The sequence below is a fragment of the Asparagus officinalis genome, chromosome 2, assembly GCF_001876935.1.
Source record: "Asparagus officinalis chromosome 2, Aspof.V1, whole genome shotgun sequence".
Classification (NCBI taxonomy): domain Eukaryota; kingdom Viridiplantae; phylum Streptophyta; class Magnoliopsida; order Asparagales; family Asparagaceae; genus Asparagus; species Asparagus officinalis.
This window is the reverse complement of record NC_033795.1, coordinates 4,909,093-4,926,123: the sequence shown is the minus strand read 5'-3', so window position 1 is coordinate 4,926,123 and position 17,031 is coordinate 4,909,093. Positions and strand designations below refer to the sequence as shown.

Genomic DNA, 17,031 nt, shown 5'->3' with positions numbered 1-17,031 from the left:
GATTCCCCCAATGAACGAGAGGTCCACAAATTGAGCGATCAAACCTTCCTACAGTTAGGATTGTCTCAAAACACCCACTTGGTCAAACCTTCTTACAGTTAGGACCACAGTCAAAATCCCCTCTCGATTCCCCCAATGAACGAGAGGTCCACAAATTGAGCGATCAAACCTTCCTACAGTTAGGATTGTCTCAAAACACCCACTTGGTCAAACCTTCTTACAGTTAGGACCACAGTCAAAATCCCCTCTCGATTCCCCCAATGAACGAGAGGTCCACAAATTGAGCGATCAAACCTTCCTACAGTTAGGATTGTCTCAAAACACCCACTTGGTCAAACCTTCTTACAGTTAGGACCACAGTCAAAATCCCCTCTCGATTCCCCCAATGAACGAGAGGTCCACAAATTGAGCGATCAAACCTTCCTACAGTTAGGATTGTCTCAAAACACCCACTTGGTCAAACCTTCTTACAGTTAGGACCACAGTCAAAATCCCCTCTCGATTCCCCCAATGAACGAGAGGTCCACAAATTGAGCGATCAAACCTTCCTACAGTTAGGATTGTCTCAAAACACCCACTTGGTCAAACCTTCTTACAGTTAGGACCACAGTCAAAATCCCCTCTCGATTCCCCCAATGAACGAGAGGTCCACAAATTGAGCGATCAAACCTTCCTACAGTTAGGATTGTCTCAAAACACCCACTTGGTCAAACCTTCTTACAGTTAGGACCACAGTCAAAATCCCCTCTCGATTCCCCCAATGAACGAGAGGTCCACAAATTGAGCGATCAAACCTTCCTACAGTTAGGATTGTCTCAAAACACCCACTTGGTCAAACCTTCTTACATTTGTAGTAACCCCAACTGTCCCTAGGCACACTACTATCAACACGTAGCCAAGATTTCAAAATATGAAGATGTGAGGGACTAATATGGAAAAAACCCATCAGTAACTACTTCAATTTAAGTAGCCCCCCCTCGTTAACGCCCCCTCCCTCTCAAATCACCGCAATGGCAATCGATGAGGCCCTGATGACGTACGCGGATCCAGTGGTTGGGGGTCGGAAAACCTTCCCGTTTATCGTAGGTCTCTCTCTCTCTCCCTCCCCCTCTCTCACGTGCGTTCTCCCCTCCGTGCGAACTAATTAACCCTGTAATTGCTTGCACGCACGCGCGCGCGCACGCACGCAGCTGCCGTGGTGGGCGTAGGGATCGGGGCTTACGCGACGTTGGCCAACTCGGGCATCTACCTCATGGAAAAATACAATGTCTCGCCCGTCGACGGCAGCGTCATCGCCAGCGTCTTTGTCGGCTCGACCAACCTCGCTCCGGTCGTCGGAGGCGTCATTTCAGACACTTGCCTCAGCTGCTTCGCCGTCATCAGCGTTGCTTGCGCTGCCTGCTTCCTGGTAATTAATTCCCTCGTTGCTTGCTCCCTCCCTTGTCGGTTGTAATCAATTATCACAGCCTTGGAATATTCTGGCCTTTTTTTTTGTGTTTTTAGTTTTTAAATTATTTTATTGATCGAGTTTCAGGAGATTACCTCCTTAACATTCAAAATGCCACAAAATCCTCCCTAATTAAGTTTTGGGGTTCTCACAGATCTTTTCAATATTTTCAATGAATCTCCCTAAAGGGTTTTAACTCGAGTTTCACATAAGGTGGTAAAAGTTATCATGAGGGAGATATTTTTACTAGTGAAAAATTGTTGTTGGCACGTTTAGAAAAAGGGATTTTGAAAAACATTGGAAGCTGAAGGTTGAGGGCCCCAAAAATTTGCTGCTCACAAAACCCTCCCGAACTTTCAACTCTTTTCATCGTGACAAATAATTAAAATACGCTTTAGATGAAAAAAATTCAATTGATGATATTTTTTCTTTTAAGTAAAATCTATTTATCATCGTCTTTTAAGAAAAAGTTGAAAGTCAACGAGTTTTGTGAGAAACCCAATATTAAAGGGGGTTTGTGACCTAAAAAAAAAGCAAAGGGCTTATGTGCAAAATGTCCAACTTCAAGGGTTGTACCCTTAATTTTGAGATCAATAGTAATAATTATAATAATAAAAAAGTTCATACTAATTTTATATCGGTTTTTCTATAGAGTGCCCTTGGGCACTCTATAAGAGAGGAGAGAGAGAGAGAGAGAGAAATGAATGAGGAGGGGGGGCCCCTGATTTGCATTGGGATCATCTCTTCATTCATTTCTCTCTATCTCTCTCCTCTCTTATAGAGTGCCCAAGGGCACTCTATAGAAAAACCGATATAAAATTAGTATGAACTTTTTTATTATTATAATTATTACTATTGATCTCAAAATTAAGGGTACAACCCTTGAAGTTGGACATTTTGCACATAAGCCCTTTGCTTTTTTTTTTAGGTCACAAACCCCCTTTAATATTGGGTTTCTCACAAAACTCGTTGACTTTCAACTTTTTCTTAAAAGACGATGATAAATAGATTTTACTTAAAAGAAAAAATATCATCAATTGAATTTTTTTCATCTAAAGCGTATTTTAATTATTTGTCACGATAAAAAGAGTTGAAAGTTCGGGAGGGTTTTGTGAGCAACAAATTTTTGGGGCCCTCAACCTTCAGCTTCCAATGTTTTTCAAAATCCCTTTTTCTAAACGTGCCAACAACAATTTTTCACTAGTAAAAATATCTCCCTCATGATAACTTTTACCACCTTATGTGAAACTCGAGTTAAAACCCTTTAGGGAGATTCATTGAAAATATTGAAAATATCTCTGAGAACCCCAAAACTTAATACGTGTACGCGAGAAAGGACGGGAGCAAAAAAAATGTGCTCGTTTGTAAACGCTTAGTACAATATTTTTCTTAAAAAAACATTTAGTTCAATATTTTAATCTACCACCCACGGTGTTAGTTTCTATTCTAGAATATATTGAGCCTTTGTTTTGCCTTTGAAAACAAATTTCTCATAAAATATATGGCTGGACAGATACCCAAATATTTTTTGACAGTCAACTTTTTGAGTAACCGGAGTAAGATGCTTTGAGAATTTACTGATTAGAAAAATAGATGCAAAACGTTATGCAGTTAATTTTTTAAGTATATAACATTTAGACATTTAAATTATTTAGTAGATAATTATAATTTATTTGAAATCCATTACTCATCGTATCTTTGTAAATTACGCTCATTCCTAATTTGCATAAAAAAATATTAACCATCTACTATAGTATATCAGATTCCCTGCATTATCTTTTTTTTTTGTAGTGGAGGGGATTAGAATCCTGACAACACGCCAAAAAAAAAAAAAATTCTGGTAGGTGTGAAGTCAAACTCTTCTCATATTTCTGGATTCGAGCATAGTCAAACAATCTTAAACATCGGTGGTTAATGCAGGGCATGCTTCTATTTACATTAACTGCCATATTCCCCTCATTGAGGCCACCGTCCTGTACATATAGCCCCTGCCAGGGCCCAACAACATGGCAGTTCGCAATACTCTCCATGGCCTTAGCCCTAATGACCGTGGGCCTTGGCGGGACCCGGTTCACCGGAGCAGCTATGGGCGCAGCCCAATTCGGTGACGAGAATGACCGAGACACTTTCTTCAGCTGGTACCTCGTCGCGATGTACATTTCTTCGATCATCGGCATCGTCGGGATCGTGTACATTCAGGCTAATTTGGGCTGGGTCCTGGGCTTTGGCGTGTGCGCTGTAATTGCAGCAGTCGGTTTCGTCATCTTTCTCCTTGGGAATCGTTATTATCGGCATCCTAAGCCGCAGGAGAATCCACTTGTCGATATTTTTCGACAGATATTGTCACGGGCGGGGAAGCGAAAGGCGGCGTCGGAGTCATCTGAAAGGCTACTGTGTTGCAGTAAGGTTGATGATGGAGCAGTTGAACCGCAAACCACGATTGAGTGTCCAAGGTATGGTTTCATTTTGAAGGTATGATCATATGAGCTGGGATTTTGTAGTATTTAAAAAAAGTTTTTGGAGGGAAAAATCTTTATTTTGAAACTGATTTGTATGGGTAGATGGGTGTGTTTGTGTGCATGCATCATCATGCGCATGTATATGTGCACGGATGTGTGCGCGGATACGTGTATGCATGTCCATGTGTATGGGTGTGTGCGTGTGCTTGAATGCGCGTATGCATGTTTGTGTATCTGTGTGAGCGTATGCGGGTTAGAGCTGTGCGTGTACAACAGGCACTGATCATATCAGAACATCTTGTGCGTGAGAAGGATGTTCTAGGCCATACAGGACAAGGGTTAGTGGGGGCAATTAGGAGATCAACAAATTTGAATTCTCTCCATTGTCACAATAAGTGGGGAGAAACCACTAATTTTTAGCATAGAGTTTATTATTTTGTTGATGGTTTTGATTCATTTTCATATCTTAACACTTATTATATCCTGTGCGTTTGGCTGATTCCATTATATGCTCAAATGATCAATCAAGACCATGAATATATACACTTATGGTTAACAGTAGTTAATATTCCATTATATGCTCAAATGATCAATCAAGACCATGAATATATACACTTATGGTTAACAGTAGTTAATTTTTCAATATATGCAGAGTGTTCTGATGTGATTTGTATGCATAATTTTTCTACAGGTATCAAGAGGAAGCAACGACACGAGAGGTCAAACAAGAAGACGAACTCACCATCCTCCTCCGGCTCGTCCCCCTAATCACAACTGGCATAATCCTCAGCTTCTACCTCGGCCTCCAAATGTCCGCCTCCTTCCTCCAAGCCCTCGTCATGGACCTCCATCTCACCCCAAGACTCACTATCCCCATCGGCTCCATCTCCATCTTCCTCATCCTATCCGCCACCCTCTCCATCCCCCTCCTCAATTACCTCCTCTACCCTCTCCACCGCTTCCTCACCGGTCAACACCCAACCCCCCTGGCCCGCATCGGCTTCGGATTTCTCATCACAACCTTCGCCATGGTCTACGGCGCCCTAACCGAACGAAAGCGGCTCCACGACCTCCAAACCGATGCTCAACCAATTTCCGTTCTTTGGCTTGTGCCGTGTTTTATGCTGGTAGGGTTCGGCGAGGCACTACATTTTCCGGGGCAGCTCGCGTTCTTCTATCAGGAGTTCCCAGAGTCGTTCAAGGGGTCCGGGATGGCGGTGAGCGCGCTTCAATCGGGGGTCGGGAGTTATGCCACGTCGGCGGGCATTGGGATGATTAGGCGTTTTTTGGACGGGTGGATAGCGGATAATGCTAACGAGTCGAGGTTGGATAAGGTGTATTGGTTGATGGCCGGAGTTGGCGCGGTGAATTTTGGGTGTTTTGTTGCGTGTGCGAGGTTGTATATGAGGAAAAAGGGAGGGAAGAGTTGAATTCTCATGTACTCACCATTAATGCAATGTGCTGAATAAGAATTTTTTTTGAAACATACCCATTTCAATTTTTTTTTAAAACCTACCATTTTTTTTATTTACCAAAACCGATCCGATTTTGTGATTAGCAGTCTAATTACCTTCCTAAACAGTCGGGATTGACAACCCCGACTATTAGGACATTAATTTTTAGGGTTTAAGACTTTTAATTAGGGTTTAACACCCTCCTAAATAGTCGGGGTTGGCAACCCCGACTATTTAGGAAGGTAATTAAACTGCTAATCACAAAATCGGGTCGGTTTTGGTAAATAAAAAAAAAGGTCGGTTTTAATTTTTTTTTTGAAATGGGTCTGTTTCAAAAAATTGTTCGCTGAATAAATAAGAATGGTATTACGAAGGTTCGATCTTAGAATATTGTCATAATATAGTCGTCTTAGTTTCGCTTTTAGGAATGTCACGACCTCCCCCCATCGGTCCACAACTCTCTTCTCATTGTTCGTAACTTATAAAGATTGAAACATTTCAGCTCACTAGTTAATTAATTGGACAAATCCGGTGTTTTAATTAGGAGATGTATATATGAATCCGGACAGTCTGAAGATTTCAATATAACTCCCACACGGTCTTGGCTTCAATTCTGTGCTGAAGTATCAAAATTGAAAAAATAGGAGACGTACGATATGAAAGCAGCTCATTCCTTAACCCAACCGATCTACACCTAAAAAACCAACAAATCGACAATAGTCAAACTTAATCGATTTGATTCAGATTGTTAGAAAATAGTTAAAATCTATCGAAGTCCTGTGCGTGTGACTCATTGCGGTTGGAAGTCCCCCTCCTCAAAAACCCCCCAATTTGCTAGTCATAAACCCTAGCCAAAGCCCTAATCCCCTAAAACCCTAAAAAATGTCGAACCCCAACTTCCACCAATTCCCCCAATCAAAATCTATCGACTCCGTCCGCTTCCTCTCCCCAATCTCCTCCTCAATCCCCTCCCCTTCCAGAATCACCTCCCTCAAATCCCCCACCCCCAAATCCATCGTCTTCTCCACCCTCTCCGGCACCCTCCACTTCGCATTCCTCGACCCCGTTGATGGGTCGTTCGATTCGGGCCCCACGGTTGAAACCTCTTTACACCGGGGCTCGGTTTCGAGTATTGACGTTGTGGAGGGGGGAGGGGAGTGTGTGAGTGTGGGAATGGATGGGAGGGTGAATTTGGTTGGGGTTGGAGAAGGGGGGAGGGTGGAGTGGAAGCGGGTTGCAGATAGTAACGGGTTGGTCGGGTATAGTTCGGTCCGGTGGGGGTCGAATGTGGAGTTTGCGACGGGCGGCTTGGGGTTTGGGTTGCAGTGGTGGGATCAGAGAAGGCCCGGTGGAGCCGTGTCTCAGTTGAAAGGGAATTGGTGAGTGAAATTATGCTTGCATATTTTCGTATCTAGGAGGGGCTAGCGAAAACAATTTGAATTCTTGTATTGCATATCATGCAACAGGAAGGATGGAAATCATGTTGGCATTTTGAGAGTAGTGTTGCACTGAAAGCCTTTCCAATTAATATGGGTTTCTGCTTAGAGCGTGTAACTCTAAATTGAATAGGCTCATGGGGATTGAAGTTTAGCAGTGGCTTGTTGGATTTTTTTTGTTCATCCAAATGTTTTCTATGTTCCTTGCTGCAGAAATGTAGTAATAGTGAGTTGACTACGGCTTAGAGAATGGTTAGTAGGCATTAAGAACAACACCGTATATAGTGTTGTTTGCCATTGAACTTCTGTGTGTTGATTTTTTGACGCACAAGCTTTCTCAACAATCATTTATGGCCAGTTCCTTCCTCTTCCTCAACAGTTGTCTAGATTTTATAGGTTCATCTAGTCCAACATTAGTTCCTATGTCAATATGTGAAATCCCTGTCCATTTCATTCACACTAGTGTCTTTCTCAGTCAACGCAGACTCTGATAAATTAGAAATCTTGCTGTCAAAGAGTTACAATATGCCTGTTAAACTTTACAAGCTTATCTATGTTGCTGATGTGTCCCAACATATAAAACTAACAAGTGTTCGTGAATACTGACACATGTGATGTAAGGTTATGACTGGTTACATGAAACCCATGTTCATTTGTTGACTTGGCTTTACCATGAGCATGTAGCATCCTTTATATCAGTATAGTATTCTATCATAAATTTTATGAGGATTTCATGTAATTGAGAGACTGGAAAACTTCTCATTAATTAGTGGCTCGTAAAATTGTAGGAAAGGTTATTTGCCACTGCATCAGTGATGTTTCAGGGTTTCCTAGTGACACATTTGTAGTCTCACAAAATTGTAGGAAAGGTTATTTGCCACTGCATCTGTTATTTTACAGGGTTTACTAGTGACACATTTATAGTTGATATACGCAAATGGGTATATCGAGTGGACACTCAAATCCTGTAGATACTGCTGAATCTTTTCCATCAGTGCGAGATTATCTTTGGAATAGGGATTTCAATGGTTGTATGGGAAAAAAATAAAAAAGAAGAAAAAAGGGACTGCTGGTGTCGAAGTAATTATTTATAGGCCTTATATCTTTTGAGACAAGAACCTCAAATATCTAGTTTTTTTTTTTCTGCGTATGCGGAAATTCCATGTTAATAGCTCTGTTTTATCACATACATTTGTGAAGCATAAATGTCTTGACCTTCAAATAAGAAATGTTTATTTTTAAAAGATTTTTCTATTTATGTCTCTGAAAAATGAAATTTTTTCCTTCTAGTCTTAAAATCTGCTGTAGGTTGTGTTGCATATCACTACTATTACCACAAAAAAGATCTTTGTTCTTTCTGTTCTTTTTTGTACAACAGAAGTTTATGAGAGTGCATATGCTGCAGGGCTCGAGGCAATATGCCTAGCATGGTGCATTCTATTGATATTCATCCTTCACGGAAGCATATTTGTGTGGTATGTCCGCTTAATCTCTGCCAGCAACATATTCTACAACATTTCATTTCAACATATGTTATAACATTTCATTTCCCATTTGTCTTATGCATTCTACCTCCTAATAGAGGGAAGTTAGTTCCTACATAAAATAGTTGCTATGCGTTAGAAATATTTTTTTATTATATTAATGCAGTAGCATGCCAATGGCTAATATTGGCACTTTTAATTAAATGAACAGAAAACAAATTAGGCTTTAGCATTTATTTATTTATTTTCATACCATGGTAATTGATCCATATTGATGAAAAACTGTTAGATAATTTTTTTTTCCAGTTATATCATTTGTATAGGCAAGCCATTTCCAAACTTCTACATAAAACAGAAGTTTTGCTGAATGAAATGAATAAGCATTTGAGATTTGCCCTTCTTTTGAATCTTTTAGTGGATGTTTGGTAGCCTACAAGCCTACAACTGCAGTTACATGCAACTGGGTTATTTGTGTTGTTGCAAGTGTTTGTTTCATCGCAACTAGATGTTGCAGCTGCAACTAAAGTTGATAATGCTCCCTCAGTTGCAGCTTACAACATCAATAACAATAACGAAGCTTTTCCCCCAAATGTTTGGACTTTGGGGTTAGCTACATGTATCTTATTCTTCCATTCCGTTCGATTTTTGGCCATCTCCTCCATTAAGTTAACCATTATCATATCCTCCTTAATTGCTTCTAACCAAGTTCTCTTAGATCTAGCTCTAGATCTCTTTATTCCATTAACTATGATATTATTATTTTTCCTATCCAGTGCATTAAGAGGTCTCCGTTGTACATGACCAAACAACCTTATTTGATTTTCTCTCATTTTATCTTTAATAGGAGCAACCTCTAATTTACTACGGATACACTTCTTTCTTATCCTACCCTGTTGCAGCTTATAACTTACCTTAAAATTAGTAGTTTGCATGAATCAACTAGAGCAGTTGCTTCTGTTAAACTACAAAATCTCTGGGGATTAGGATTGCATAAAATTCTTGCATATTAGATTTCTTCTATAGTAGCGAACTTGTCTGAAGTCAAATAACATGCAATACTTCTTTCTACATGCCTCCCATGTTCTTTTTTGCCCCTACTTAAGACGATTTGAAATTCTTTATGACCATTCTATCTGAATTCATGGAGGCGGGAGGCTCTGGTGGCACGATATTTGCTTGGGACCTTCGATGGCAGCAACAACCGATCATTCTCTCTGGAGCTGGTGTCAGTGGAACAAGCCAATCACTTTCCGAGAGTGACGTGTGGGAAGTCCAATACGACAATCATACTTTATCCTCAAGTGTTACCTCAGCTCCATCAACAAAGATTTTACCTGTTATGATGTGTTCAGAAGATGGGATCCTTGCAGTTCTGGAGCAGGGTAAGCTATTTTCTCACCTGAGGAGCATGTCAAGTTTATCAATCATCACATGAAAAAATTATGTCTTTTCTGTGGTGCATGTTTTCTAAAATATTTATTTATACCAAGTCTACTCTTTTAAGTCTTCCCTCAATATCACAGATGCAGAACCCATTGAACTGTTGGGAGAACCTTGTGCAATCAATACTTTTGACATTGATCCTCAAAATCCATCTGTAAGAATACATTAGAGCAATCTATTCTTATTCTTTTTGTAAATTTTGTTGTATTTCTTTTTTTTTTAATTTATGCTATACGCATATACTTGACAAACCGCAATCTTCTGCAGGAGGTGATATGCGCTTTGGAGTGGGAAAGTATTGGCATACTAACAAGACCAAGGATGGTAGCATACTGAATCTTGAAATTATGTATGTGAAGAGCGTGTAATTTGGAAATATGATAAGGTCAAATTTTGAATCTCTGGGTGAGAGTATATTTGTCTGAGTTTGGTTTTGATGTATTGGGGCAGCTGTTCTATGGCTTTTATAACTTTACAATGTTGATCTACATGACTCACTTAACTTCAATCAGATATGGATTCATTTTTAGTCCGATGCCTTTCTCGTGTCTCATCAGATATTTATTCTACTGCGTTGTGCGAATGTTCATGTTTTACTCAGAAAATGGCCTTTTCTAATTACTTGATGATATTTGTTTTTTTGGAGTACATGAGGGACAGATATGCGATTTGCAACTAACTCGTGCATGTTTGAATATGTGCAAACGGGGAAAAAAGAGAATTTACATGATAATAATTAAGAGTTGTTCCTTCATTGCAAATGAGAAATAATGCATTGCTCAACAGAATTTTCTACTATTGGAGCCAGATAAGGGCTCCTGGGAGATGACATGACTTTGAGAAACGCACGCTAATGAGCTTTCTGCTGAGCCATGCCACATTGTAGCAAGTATTGTTATTGTAAACGTTTCTTAATTTGAACGAGATCATGCCTACTGAACAGAAGAAGATCAGTACCTGTGACTGTGAGCAGATAAAAATGAGCTCAAAATATGAAAGATTCCAACCTCGTGCTACAATAACAAATACCCAGTACAAAATTTTTGGAAACCTACATGAACATCTGTCGCTAATCTTGGCTATGTATCAACGATCCAAAACTTCTCCAGTTGCTGCCTCTTCCATCGATGCCTCTTCTAAATGCCGTGTCATGTGAGATATCTCTAAAGGTGACTTGAGATTTATTTTCCTTGCTTCTGAAATTTTGATGATCAATCACGTCGATCCAACAGGAATCATTTTGACTGCGGCAGCGATGGGCATGCTGAGAAACCCGAAGAACATTGTGGCAATCCATTGAAAGAAAGTGAGAGGAATTGTGTTGGCAAAATCACCAAGGAACTGAACGATTATGAATTGAAAAATGATAGAGCTCGCAACAACGATCACAAACACATTGTTCTCTAAGATTCCATCAAACACGTCTATCTTCTCCATCTCTCTCGAGCTTATCTCGTTGAACAACTGCATATGGAATCCAAAAATGCGGTGTAAATAGAGTGGTTATTTATGTACATCAATTATAGTTAACTTGCGTGTCATATCTTCGATATGCAACAAAGCTTAAGTCGATGGGTCCTATAACAAGTGGCAAAGGTCTCTGCCACTGTGGTTGAGGGCTCTTTTTATGTCCTGAAACGTGGACTCACTACTTAGTGGTATCTTTTCTTTCTCTTTAATCCGTTTTTAAATAGGGGGCTAAGTCATATTCGATCTGGGTTGCTACGATACCATCACAAAGGTCTCCTTTGGAGTTATGATGATGATCGAGGGTTACAACCTTATATTCTAACAATAAGTAAAGAGATCATGTGCGTTCCATTAACTAAGTTCAACTCAAATCTGACAGAAACAACAGAAAATGGGAAAATTATGCTGCCATAAATTACCTGGCAGAAGACAAAGGTATTGAAAATAAGTGTATTCAGCGTGATATCAGACTCAGGGCCCTTCAGCCGGAAAAACCATTTCCCTCCTGCTTGGAAAGACCAAACTAAGATAAACTGAAAGAGAGATTGGCCGAAAATATTTCTCCACATCACATTGTTGATAAAATTCCCTTTTCTTCCAACCGGTGTTCTCTTCATCAATTCATTGTTCGGCGGCTCTGTGGCTAGTGCAAGTGCTCCCAGTGTGTCCATTATCATGTTCACCCAAAGCAACTGAACTGCAGTGAGCGGAGCCTTTCCTAACATGTTTAGCAGAAAATCAAAACGAGGTAAAATAAAAGAGGAATAGTACGAGAAATTTCTTGTAATTTGAAGTTTCAGGAATTGCGAGAAGAGTTGGGAGTTACCAGTGAAGCAAGCCGAGGAGAAATTAACACCCAGAGCAACAACGTTAACGGTCAGCTGAAATTGCACAAACTTCTGAATGTTGATGTACACGGAGCGACCCCATTTGGCCACAGTGACAATGGTTGAGAAATTGTCGTCGAGAATTACAACATCAGCACTCTCTTTTGCGACCTGCAAGAAACTAATAAATGTAACACGAGAAGAAAATTACGATATAAAGGATGGTGTAATAGATAGAATTTGGGCATCGGCGAATGAAATAACGCGGGAGTTATAATTCTGAAACAGCAAGAAACCAGATTCAATTCTAAAAGAAAGCTTCAGATAAAGATTTACCAGTCTGAGAGAACATGGATATATAGGATATGTGGAAAGACACGTTAAGATGAAACAGACAAGGTGATGACACATTTTCATTGAAGGCCAGAAATGTTTCTTCTCAATTGGGAATCAAAACCCAAGTTGAGAGATATCATCAACTCGACATTTCACATAAAATTCAAAGAATGAAGAAGGCCATTGGATATGAAATAACTGAAATTCAAGGGTCTTCTAGAAGAAATTCAGACAGAATAAAAATATGTTCTACTCCTTTTCAGAATAAATGAGAATAATAGCTGGGCAAACAGATTACTAAAATAACTGCATGTGTCTGCAACAGATTTTTTTTGACATTTAATTGAATATAGAAAACCAAAAAAAAAAAAAAGTTCACATACAAACAAATCATATCCAACTGAACGTTAAATCGTAACAAAAAGGCAAACACCTATTAGATTATCTCTATAGGCACAACAGGTCAACTAATGAACCAGGCATAAATGTATAATAAACTTTTTTTTTGTCGAAAAGCTCCCTATCAGAGAAAGAAAAAGGAAAAATGTGTAAGTACCTCAGTTCCTGCAATACCCATTGCCAGACCAATATCTGCCTCGTGAAGCGCCGGAGCATCATTCGTACCATCACCAGTCACAGCAACTACTTCACCAAATGTGGTTCTCAAGTGTTTTACCAAAGTATGTTTATCCAAAGGCGAGGATCGAGCCATTACCTTTTAAATTACAAATAACCAACAAATTCATGGGCACCTTACCACTTAAAAATCAAAAAGTTCAGGAATTATCAGCAAGAAGAATTTATTACCTGAATTTTTGGAATTAGTTCATTTAACTCTTCTAGTTTTTTCTCTCGAAAATCTGGACCTTCTATAGCTATACCATCATCTGTAAGTATCCCACATTCTCTTGCAATGGCTTTTGCAGTATTAATGTTATCTCCTGTAACCATTCTCACTGTTATCCCTGCAGACCTGCAAACTGCAACCGACTCCTTTACGCCAGGACGAACTGGATCTTTGATACCCACGATTCCGATACAAGTGTAACCCCTCATAGGAATCTGATCGTTCAGTGAGAAACCATCCTCTATTTCCATATAAGCAACACAGAGCGTACGAAGAGCTTCCTTAGCGAAGCTTTCTATCGTATAGCTGAGATGCTTAGTTGCTCCTTCATCAAGAGGGACAACTTGGCCTTCGGGATTTAAAAACTTATCGCAAGAAGCCAATATTATCTCAGAAGCACCTTTAGTATGAGCACGGTATCGTCCATCTTCAAGTTGGAGAACCACTCCCATTCTCTTCTTGGTAGAATTGAAGGGTTCGACTTTGATGAGCTTCACTGCTTGGCGCTCTGCCTGAAAATTTCCACCCAAATTCAAGGCAAATTCTAAGATGGCGCTCTCTGTTGGCGTACCTAGAATTTCGGTTTTCCCTTCTTGATTGGTAACAACTTCTCCTCCGGTGTTATTAAATACTGACTGCAAAAGAATTTTAACCGCAACTTCGGGAATTTGAGAGGCGAGATTGCTAGCCTCTTTAGGATTATTCAACTCCTTAACATTTCCACAAATGCAAACTTTTACAGCAGTCATTCGGTTAGTTGTTAGTGTTCCAGTCTTATCGCTGCAAATAGATGTAGCTGATCCCATTGTCTCGCATGCCGCAAGATTTCGAACCAGCGCTTTATCATTCATCATTTTCTTCATGGCAAAAGCAAGGCTTAACGTCACAGCCAACGGCAATCCTTCAGGAACCGCGACCACAACTATTGTGACCGCAATAGCAAAATACTCTAAAAGCTCCAACGCGTCGTCCCCTGACCAGCGAAAGACCAAACCCTGTTGAAATTTACGTTTAATAAGAGATTGCGTTAGCACCGCAAATGTCACCACCGCAAAGAACACCCCGATTTTTCCAATAATAGTCGCGACGCCATTCAATTTCACTTGCAGAGGAGTCTCATCGTCCCCTCCTTCACTAAGGGTAGCCATCAGTTTCCCCCATTGCGTCCTCATCCCAACAGTAGTCACCAGCATTTTGCACGAGCCATCTTGAACTTTCGTTCCCGATAGAAGAAACGGGTTCTCAGAATTAACCTCCACGGGCTCGCTCTCTCCTGTGAGACTTGACTCGTCGATAAGCAAAGAAAATCCTGATATGAACAATCCGTCAGCAGGCACTTGATCTCCAATTGCCAGATTAACAACATCACCGGGAAGTAGATCATAAATAGACAGTCTCTGTCTAAATCCTTTTCGGGTAACTTGTATAGATATCTTCTTCTTCTCCTTATCCAAATCTTTAAACTGTAACGACTGTCTGTAATCGCTCGTCGCGGTGACCAGAACAACTAACAAGATACTAGCAACAATTCCAAGGCCGTCATGCGCACCTACAGGCCATCCCTCAGTAGCGGTACCGACTGTCAGAGATACGAGAGCGCACACACCAAGAATCATGAGGGTCATATCCTGAAGTGCCTCCCATACAAATACCCAAAAACTTTTAACTGGGGTTTCGGTGAACTTATTAGCTCCATATATTCGTAGCCTACGTCTTAGGTCTTTATTGGTCGCACTTATCCCATTTTCAGGTGATGTGTTGAGTTTTCCTACGATGCCGTCCAATCCACCGTGAGCTTTCAATTTCTTTATGCTGTGGCCTTCAACAACGGCTTCTAATTCATCGGCACAAATCTGAAAACCGGCGGCCTTCACTTTGTCAGGTACCTTATATTCCTCTAATGTGATGCCTGGACACATTTGAGAACGACGGTATCGAGATGGTAATCAGATGATGAGAAAATATAGCCCGTTCCTTAAACTACATTATAAAGAGACTTGTTTATGAAAGAAATCAGAAGGATTACCATGTATAAACTGAAGTGCAGCTTTTGAAACTAATACAGCAACGCGCAGCTTCTCCTGCAGTTTATACACGGATACAGGTCAGTCTTTGATGGAAGGAAGAGTATTTTTCTCACAAGCATCATAGGCTCGATCACTATGGTCCTGGCACGAAGTTTGCCGGTGAATGATTGATGCTAGAGAACAGTTCAACGGAACAAATTAATGTTCAAATGGCCGAAGAATTCATATTTTTAGATAAACGGGTGCTACTTTTCTGTACTTTGATCGTTACTTGTTTTCGCATTTTTTTCTACCGAAAACGTGACCGAAAACGTGAACCTCGTCCCCTCTTCAAATTTAATGTATTATTGCTCTGATATATATATGCCCCTTATGGAGCTCTAAGGTTATTAGTTCGATCACCCACCATATCTTGGTCTCTTTGGATTATAATTCGAGATCTATTTCATCACAATTATATCAAAGGCGCATTGCTACCATCAAACTCTCAGCATTTACGTACGTATCCTAATGTCCAAATAGAGCAACCTATATCTGTACTACGAAGGATGTGTATGCTCAGCCCCCTATAAAAGAATATGGAATATTTTTCTCCAACACACTGACGTCGAGAAAATTTAGGAGAAGGTTATCTTCATTAACCCTACTAAAAAAATAAGTGAATAAATTAGGGGAACAAGCTAAGGATGATTGAATTATATTAGCACAGGAAAAAAGAAAAGACGGTGACAACCTGATTGGATTTCTTCATGGCCTTGGCCTCGACCCTCTTCGACAGGTTGGCCGTGAACCTGAACCGCCTCTTCGGGTTCTTGACGACGCCGCAGACGCTCCTCCATCGCTGCAGGGCCTCCTCGGACGAGTGCTTCCCCTTCACCCCACCAAAATTCTGGTTCAAATACTTCTCCATCATATTTTTATCCTTTTTTTTTTTCAATTTTTGTTTTCTTCCACCTTTTTAGTTAGTTTCTCATTAGCAACCCGTTGAGGTTGCAATATGACATGCAAAGGGATCAAGGGGAGGGGGCTTGATATATAAATAAGGGGGACGGGGGAAATTGTGTGGTACTGAAATTGGTGAAACGTGTGATCCGAGAATTGTTGAGAGAGGAGGGGAGGCCGGTGGCGGAGCTTCCATGGGTTTGCCTGGAATTGTGGGGGAGAGAGTAGAACAAGTGGAGATGCACGTCATGGGAAAATTATGGGATCGACGAGACTGAGTTCGGTGTTCTTCGGAATAAGCGCGTGGCAGTAGGATTCGGGTGTTCGTTAGCAGGGTAAAGTTCGCGAAACCCCCTGGGCCGTGGGGCATTTTCTCGCAAACCCCCGACTTTCAAAAATTTCCCGATTGAACCCGTACTAGTGGCGTTATTTTAATTTTGTTGCTTGTCGACGTTCCATGAAAATTTTGAGAGTTTTAGAGGGTTTTGTGGGACACCCTAGAGTTCAGGGTGCTAAGTGAATAAAAAAATGTCATGGAGGTTTCATGGAAAATGGTCAAAAGATTTTGAGGGTATTGTGAAATTTGCACTCCCTACCAACATAGATAAATTAGGGCCTTTTGTCTATTAATATACCACAAAGGAAAATGATAGGGGCACACCTCGAACCACACCCCCTCTCTCAATTGCTACAGTGCACCAGGCCCCACATGTGATTTTAATTTTTAAAATCTCATGTGGGGCCCGGTACACTGTAGCAAATAAGAGAGGGTGTGTGGTTGGAGGTGTGGTTGGGAGTGTGCCCCTAGTATCATCCTACCACAAAATCAAAATTTTTTTTTTGGGGGGGTGGGGGGGGG

At 40.6% G+C, this 17,031-nt stretch overlaps 2 protein-coding genes across 5 annotated transcripts; one reads left to right on the top strand and one right to left on the bottom strand.

The window, feature by feature from the left end:
• Nucleotides 906-10,261, top strand: LOC109830013 (protein NRT1/ PTR FAMILY 2.6-like). 4 transcript variants are annotated; one of them, XM_020397161.1, is made up of 7 exons: nucleotides 987-1,086; nucleotides 1,191-1,408; nucleotides 3,368-3,900; nucleotides 8,202-8,271; nucleotides 9,428-9,662; nucleotides 9,804-9,877; nucleotides 9,991-10,261. In XM_020397161.1, exons 1-7 carry the CDS (start codon nucleotides 1,011-1,013, stop codon nucleotides 10,057-10,059), a joined length of 1,275 nt encoding a protein of 424 aa, XP_020252750.1. In that variant the 5' UTR covers nucleotides 987-1,010; the 3' UTR covers nucleotides 10,060-10,261. The 4 variants fall into 4 exon arrangements, with proteins under 4 accessions (XP_020252748.1, XP_020252746.1, XP_020252750.1 ...); XM_020397159.1 differs by lacking the exons at nucleotides 8,202-8,271; nucleotides 9,428-9,662; nucleotides 9,804-9,877; nucleotides 9,991-10,261 and adding an exon at nucleotides 4,598-5,392 and having other exon boundaries at nucleotides 906-1,086; nucleotides 3,368-3,919; XM_020397157.1 differs by lacking the exons at nucleotides 8,202-8,271; nucleotides 9,428-9,662; nucleotides 9,804-9,877; nucleotides 9,991-10,261 and adding an exon at nucleotides 4,598-5,392 and having other exon boundaries at nucleotides 909-1,086.
• Nucleotides 10,696-16,140, bottom strand: LOC109830012 (calcium-transporting ATPase 1, plasma membrane-type-like). The gene is made up of 7 exons (XM_020397156.1): nucleotides 15,964-16,140; nucleotides 15,230-15,284; nucleotides 13,164-15,112; nucleotides 12,913-13,071; nucleotides 12,020-12,191; nucleotides 11,613-11,911; nucleotides 10,696-11,187 (listed from the first exon to the last, which is right to left on the bottom strand). Exons 1-7 carry the CDS (start codon nucleotides 16,138-16,140, stop codon nucleotides 10,939-10,941), a joined length of 3,060 nt encoding a protein of 1,019 aa, XP_020252745.1. The 3' UTR covers nucleotides 10,696-10,938.